We start from the raw sequence: 7,691 nt of genomic DNA, 5'->3' as shown, positions 1-7,691 counted from the left end.
ATGTGAGACTTGATAAGATTTGATAAGATTTACTCACTCGACTAAATTAACTTGGTTCCAGTTGAGATCATTTTGCTAATCTGGTTTGTTCTCCAGTGGTTAAAACAAAACATGAAAACTAGTTCACCATTAAGCTATAAAATGTAATGCTAATCTAGCAAAGTCACAAAATGGAGCTGGAATAGTGAACTTTTAAAGTTTATTCCTTAAAGGTGGAACACAAAAAAATGTTCCCAGTCACCCTCAGCTAGAATGAACCATTCAAAATCAATGACTGCCGACGGTTCAGGACACCGAGCCTGCTAGCAACGTCACCTTTAGCGTTAGCCCTGTAGCTAAGCCAGCTAAAGCTGACAAGGTATTGAAATAGTAAACATGTAAAGTTTGTCGCTTAACTTGTTAGCAAGTTTGGCCATAAGCATTATGGTCAAACTTGCTAAAAGCTGAATACAAACCGAGTTCTTACTCAAACAGAAACCATCACAACCGCACATCTTAAGGGAACGCGTCGTTTTAACCGAGTTGATTTATCCACTCATAATACACCCGGTATAAATATCAGCCTGTCTGCTCCCTGTTTGACACAACACATGATGAGTGAGAATAACAGTTGACTGAACCAAATGTTTTAGTCAAATTCTAACAAAATTGTTAACGCTTGATTCAAATTTCATATCATTTTACCGCCTAATGTTCAATACCCTCCAAAATTCCTTTTTTATAGTGTGGCGACAGACTGTTTTAAAAATATTAGTTTTGAAACTTTAGGAAAACAGACGAACCCTTCATTTACACTCCTGACTATCAGGGCTCTTAATTACACACCTGACAATAACTCGCACCGAATTAAAAGCTGGATTAATTAGTCGTCCATAAACTATTCACAAGCTCCATAAGTGGATTATGAACCCATTAGCAGCTAAAAATCTGCATGTTTTAAAGACAAACAGTGAGTGTTTGGGGATGAGACTCGAATCTGAAACCATAAGTGGGTTTTAAAATATAAATACATTTTTTTAATGTTCATCCCAGAGCGGCTGGCTCCGCTCCTCTCCCAGGGTCCTCCCACCCCTCCTCTCTGCCGCCACTTGCTGCAGCCCGGTGCGTTGTGTAAGACGCGACCTGTTATGGCCACCGCTACTTCCGGGTTTCAGCAGTCTGGTCCAGATCCTCCGCGCTCCTCCTCGAGCTCGAGACGCACACAACATCCCCATTGTGCGCAAAACGGCCGAGGCGGCTCACGCATGCACACGCACCCTGCGCACACTCTCCACCGGACGCGTTCGCGCACCCGCGCGCGCAGCATCGATCGTGGCTCCTTTAAGAGAGCCCAAGCCAGAATTATCACCCCACCTCCTCTTGATCTTCCTCTAGACGCTTTTGCATAAGAAAATCAAGCCGGGAGCCGAGAGTGATCAAAGAAAACGAGAGGAGAGCTGCTTCGTTTTTGAACGGTGATTGTGAACCATTAAGCGTTGAGGTGGTGCCGATCCCGTGGAGACGCGCGTCGGATCCATCATTCATCCGCTACTTTTGACAAGCCCCCCTCGCGTTGTGACTGACAAGTCGGAGTGGCAGAGAGAGAGAGAGAGAGAAGGGGAGAGAAGAAGAAAAAAGAAGAAAAAAAAAGCCATGAGAGTGGACAGTTTTGTTTAAAGGGGGTTTGTTTTATTTTCACCCCGCTTTTCGGGGGAAAAAAGGAACCCCGGCGCCGCTGCCGAGAGGACAGCCGAGGACGTGTATCCGCCGCGCCCGGGCTGAACTTGCACTGAGAGCGAAGCGGGAGCTGGCTTCACCGCTCCGTGGACGAAGAAGAAGAAGCAGCAAAGAAGAGTGAAAGACGAACTCGGGATTTTGTGCTGAGAGTTCTCCTCGTTTGTTTTGGATTTTCCTTCTGTCTTCTCTCTTTTTTTTTCCTTTTTTTTTTTTTTTTTTTTTTTACCCCCGCGTCCACCCTGGCCTCAGAGGGGATTTACCCGAACTGAAAGGACGACCAGGGAGTGAGGAGGGTTATGGCGCAACGGGTACGTAGGGGCAATCCTCCCCTGACAGAAAAAAGAGAAAAGAAAAAAGAAAAGTTTCTCTGAAGTCCACCACGATGCTTGCTCTGTAACGTGGCTTCACTGACGTTCGTACCCGCACACACGGATCCACGGTCGGCTGCAAAAAAAAAAAAAAAAAACTTTCTGCCCCGCGTGTCCTCCTGACCAAGAAATAAAAAATAAATAGACAAATGTAATGTTTGGCGTCTTTTGGCACGGTGTTGCGCACGGCCGCGCTCCACGAACCGGCCCCACTGCGGGACACTGGAAGCGCGATCATATCTCTCATCGGGCTATGTTTTTTAGATTAGTTATGACAGGCCAGTAACTGGAAGTGAATGACGGGGGAGGGAGGGCGGGTAGAGGCAAAACAAATCCATGCATTTTCCCCCTTATTTTGAAGAGTCCAGTCAATATTTACTACTCTAATTTATTTGCAGGATGGAGGGGATGAAGAAAACTTTAGCTCTTCTTCCAAAATCGCGCTTAAAAAAATGAGACAAAAAGTTTTTTTATTGTTATTATTATTATATTTTTTTTTTAGCAAGGTTGGCTTGATTCGGATAAAAAGTACTCCAGGGTGTAAAAGCGGTGGTGTTGTGGGAAACGGACCCATTTAGCTGCTTAGTTTGGCACTGCGCTGCAGCTGCACCACGCTGGGGTTTGCACCTCTTTGCCTTTAGGGTCGAAACGCTCAGCTTTAAGTGATAATGCTTTTTACTCTCTCCCCGACACTTGTTTGTCACGTCTTGAGAGCACCATCAATAATTCAGACTCTTTTTCTCCCCCAACCCCACACACACACCCTACTTCCAGTCTGCTAAAGAGGAATTTACCCTTGTAACTTTCTTTTTTATTATTTAAAAATTAGCTTATATTTTTCTTCCGAGCTTCTCCAATGAACTGATTGAGTGTATGCTTTTTAAAGCATCTACTAGGAGATGTCCAGCTCAAAACAGAATTATTTAGGTTGACTTCTTGTGTGTGTGGGAGGGGTGAAGGGGGGAGAAAAAGAAAAAAACACAATCCGCTTTCTGGTGCATGCACTATGCATGTTGTACTTAGTGTGTAGGCAACATTATGAGCCTTTAAAATTAGAAAGCGATGCAATTAACTAGTTTAAGAGATTTCGTGCACAGTAGAAAGGGGGGGAAAAAACAGGCTGATGTTTGTTGAAACCCAACTACTCACCGCTTTGAGTCGACAAATCCTCAACGAGCCACGTTCTTTTTTTATTTAATTTATTTTAAAAATGAATATGTATTTTTCTTTTCTTCCCTTTTGGCTTCAAGAGTAGCCATCATTGACCTGAGAGATAAAAAAATAAATAAAAATAAAGTCGCCATTGTAGCTTTTTTTTTTTCTTTTTTTTGCCTTCAGGAAACAAAGTCCTGCTCCAGACCTGCAAACTTTTCTTCTGAGCGGGAATAACTTGAAACACTGGAAATAAATTCATTACTCCACGTTTCAATATGAGTGTCAATATTTTTAAGAGCTGGAAAGACAAAAATATGCATAGAAATTTTCTTAAAATAATAGTTGTGAAATAAATTGGGGAAAATATATAAATAACCCAAAGAATTTCCCCTTTCCTTGATGATTGTTGGAAACATTTTTTTTTCTTTTTAATAATTAAAATGTCAAACGCAGCACATTATTAGATATTTCGTCTATTAAAGTTTCTGGTTTGACTCGAGTACATCCCCCCCCCCCCCCCCCACACACACACACACACCCAAAACACACACTTTTTGTTAACTGCGTGCTTGTTGTGTGCAGTACGAAGACTTGCCCCACTACGGGATGGACGGGGTGGGCATCCCGACCACCATGTACGGAGACCCGCACGGCGCCCGCTCCATGCAGGCGGTGCACCTCAACCACGGACCCCAGCTGCACTCACACCAGTACCCGCACACCGCGCACACCAACTCCATGCCTCCCAGCATGGGCTCCTCCGTCAACGACGCTCTCAAGAGAGATAAAGACGCCATTTACGGGTAAGGTGCGAACCGGCGTTCGGGTGCAAGCCGGAGTGAGCTTGAGGGTGTAAAAATAATTTAGTTGGGTGGGAGGGGGGGGGGACATTTTTATTATTGTTGTTATTATTATTTTTGTCTTTTTTTGGTGTAGAAAGTAAAGTAAAGATGAGCGTGTGATGAGCGCTCTGAAAAATGTGTACTTAGAGAGTGAGGCGAGTTTGCTACTTGTTTCTGCAAAACTAAATGAGAGAAAAAAGTGTTTAAGTTTACAGTTTGGGTGTACTGTCGCTTTAAATTTCCGCATAAAGTTTTTCCCTTCATTTTGAGCTAAACTCGACGTTTGCTAAACTTCTTGTTCTCGTTTGTTATAGCCTATATATTCACTTAACGATTTACTCATTTTATTTCTGTTTCGGCGTAACTCTTAGAATATGAGCATTAATTACCCTTTTTTATTTTAACAGTTATATATATATATATATATAATTGTTATATATATATAATTTTATATATATATATATATATATATATATATATATATATATATATATATATATATATATATATATATATATGGGTTTTTTATGCTAATTTATCTGACCTAATATTTCGAGTTAATTATGAATAATTCCCCCCCAAATAAAAAATAAAAAATATTCCAATGTAGAATATAGAAGTTTTCTTAACAGCGTTGTAAAGCTACTCTTTAAAAAAAATTAAAAAAAAAAAATTAAAAAAGCAATAAACACACACACACTTATTGCAACAATACACACTGAATCACACACGCCTCAGACCCAAACGGGAGACCTTGTGTTTGAAATTGTTAGACAGACTCTCAGGCTTTTATGCTATTAGAGGCAGAGCAGATTTAATCAAAGGAGTCCCCTCGCTGTTTGCAGCTCTTCTTTGCGCATAAACAGAAGGGGAAAAAAGAGGCGCACCGGGCTGCGGCAGCGGCAGTCCCCACGGGCCAAGAGCTTTGGAAAGGGGAAAGAGGCTATAGCCGCACGGCTGGCTACATCTTATAGCCCGGAGTAGTGTTGACCACAGCGCTGTTCTCTCTGGTGACATTTGCTATTGTGTGTGTGTGTGTGTGTGTTTCCAGGCACCCCCTGTTCCCCTTGCTTGCACTGATTTTTGAGAAATGTGAATTAGCGACTTGCACCCCCAGAGAGCCCGGGGTGGCGGGAGGAGACGTCTGTTCGTCGGAATCTTTCAATGAAGACATAGCGGTGTTTGCAAAGCAGGTCAGGACAAAAAAAAAAAAAGAAAAAAAAGTTTGACTTTTTTTTCTTTCTTTCTTGTTTTCTTTTGCTGCATGTTCATACCGGTTGAGCTCCTATGGCTAAGTGCCTCTTGCTTTATAACTTTTTCATGGAAAGAAGATCATTAAAGTTTTCAGCTGTGCGCAAATATTATTCTATTCTTTCTTTCTTTCTTTCTTTCTTTCTTTCTTCAAAAGTGCTATGCATCATTAATCCAAAGCGAACCTATTTTATGTTCATGCGTTTTTTCTGAAAGTGTTCATTTTGCTTGCAGATTCGGGCAGAAAAGCCTCTGTTTTCATCAAATCCAGAGTTGGATAATCTGGTAAGAAATCCAATTGTCACATGTCGCACATTTCAGATAGTATTTCTGGATGTTGTCGGGACGTCTCCTGGCGGGCTGCTCCTATTCGCCACAGAGCCACGTGGTGCTGAAAACTTAAAATGGGATTGCACATCATGTCTCCCCCCCTCCACTCGCCCAAAACCCCCCGATTTGTGCTGTTTGATATGATGATGGCCCCTGGTTGTATGTGCACATAAAGGGCCGCTGTTAGAACGCTGCCTTTGAACTCGGCAAAGTTATTATGTTCAGCCTTTTCTTAACCACTTGATGTTTTAAATGTGATGTTATAGAGCAACATTCCTTCTTCTTCTTCTTTTTTTTTTTAATCATTAGATTAGATGAGCGGAGGCTAATAGATCTCTGACTCTGAGGCTTATTGCAGCTCCAGTCTGCGCTCTTGCACGTCCCACATTGCAATAACGTCCAAGTTTAATATCACTTCCACATAAAAATCCATTCGTATGAATATTTCGCTCATCTGCAGCCACTTGCATTGAGGAAAAACGCGCGAGTTTAATATCAAGAGATGTGAAGTGCTCATTTTTTTATTGTTATTTTATTTTTCAGATGATTCAAGCCATTCAAGTTTTACGATTTCATCTTCTGGAGCTGGAGAAGGTAATATTACCATCACCATTTTTTTTTTCTGTCCAGCATGCCACTTCAGACCTATGGGCTGTATCTGCATAAATGTATTTTTGCGAGTCGGTTATAATTAGCGTCGAAATCAATCATGCGGCCATTTTTTTTTTTTTTTTTTTTTTTTTTTCTTTCGGTGTTTTTAAACCGGCGCAAGCTGTTACAACTGGAACGGATACTCTCTGTGCCCAAATATCTCTAATGAAGCTTAATGTTGGCAAGCGACTGCACGCAAGGTGAAACATGTAGGCAAACTTTGCGGGTTTTTTCCCTAGAATTGATTCTTTGCGGAGGGCAGAAGGCCCTCAGGCGGCCATCTGTGGGTAGACCGAGCGATGAGTGTGATATGGTCTAATTTGTTTCTGTATCAGATGGACCGCTGAAATCCCGCCGTCAACTTTAACTCTGAGAAATTAATACTACGCTTTTCTTTTTTCTCTCTCTCTCTCGATCTGCACACATATCTCGAGCTCAGATTGAAAAGAAGCAAACAGTTTTGATTTCCTTAGTGCAAGAAAATCACGTCGGGATGCTTCGCCCCAGCGGTGAGAATACAGCCCTTCTGAGACGACATTAAACAGTTTACCTTAAATGTCAGTCAAGCGGGTCGTCCTCGGCTTAATGGCCACTACCCGGGGCACCGATGATGAATTTAGCACGGGTGTTGAGTGTGTTGTAGCCTCTGAGCCCTCTTGTCACTGTCAATTTTCGACGATATCTCTATTTTGAGTGGAGAGAAATTAAAGTCACACAGCAGCAGCAGCAGCCTCTGACTTGATGAAAGCCAAAATTCACTTGGACCCGCGCGTTCGCCTAAATCAGTGGCCAATAGAAATCCAAAACACTGTTTAAAATGACCAAACTTTACAGCTGGAGTATTAACGTACAACTTTTAATATCTTGCTAATTTAATATTAGCTTGTTGAAAGTTGATTTTTTTAAATGCTCACAAAAGTAGAGCCAAATCTTTCCCTGATTATTGTTAAAATAACTATTATAGTTTTGAATTAAAGTGAATAATAAGCAAGGTGTGTTAAGCTCATGTAAACCCTGAAAGTATTATCACGAATTCAAATGTGTTTCCCTTAAGTCACATCGTTTCAAAACTGTGTTAGTTGTTTTTCTGCTTAGTTAATATTAACATGATTCTTGCCAGAAAGTATTGCAAATCAGTGCTACTTTTCTCCACAATGACTTACTGAACATTATTTCCCCACTGAAGAAATGTTTGTCATTTTACTGTTAAAACAACAAAACCTTTTTTTTTTTTTTTTTTTTTTTTTTGATTCCTCTCTCTCATTATATTTACCAAATTTTTTGCCCCAAAAATATTTTCATTTTTTTTTTTTTTAAAAAAAAAAACCTTTTTTTTTTTTTTTTTTTTTTTTTTGATTCCTCTCTCTCATTATATTTA

The 7,691-nt window shown here is 40.9% G+C and overlaps 1 protein-coding gene across 1 annotated transcript in view; it reads left to right on the top strand.

The window, feature by feature from the left end:
- Positions 1-1,138: 1,138 nt before the first annotated feature.
- LOC106955369 (homeobox protein Meis1) overlaps positions 1,139-7,691 on the top strand; it is a 31,333-nt gene continuing 24,780 nt past the window's right edge. Inside the window, exons 1-5 of the mRNA XM_015045507.1 lie at positions 1,139-2,024; positions 3,822-4,042; positions 5,133-5,274; positions 5,567-5,617; positions 6,206-6,256. Of these exons, the coding sequence (XP_014900993.1) occupies positions 2,013-2,024; positions 3,822-4,042; positions 5,133-5,274; positions 5,567-5,617; positions 6,206-6,256 (477 nt within the window). The 5' untranslated portion in view covers positions 1,139-2,012. The remainder of the gene's footprint in view (positions 2,025-3,821; positions 4,043-5,132; positions 5,275-5,566; positions 5,618-6,205; positions 6,257-7,691) is intronic.

The sequence above is a fragment of the Poecilia latipinna genome, unplaced genomic scaffold, assembly GCF_001443285.1.
Source record: "Poecilia latipinna isolate Pla-1442-1.1 unplaced genomic scaffold, P_latipinna-1.0 Scaffold38, whole genome shotgun sequence".
Classification (NCBI taxonomy): domain Eukaryota; kingdom Metazoa; phylum Chordata; class Actinopteri; order Cyprinodontiformes; family Poeciliidae; genus Poecilia; species Poecilia latipinna.
This window is presented reverse-complemented; position numbering and strand designations above follow the sequence as displayed.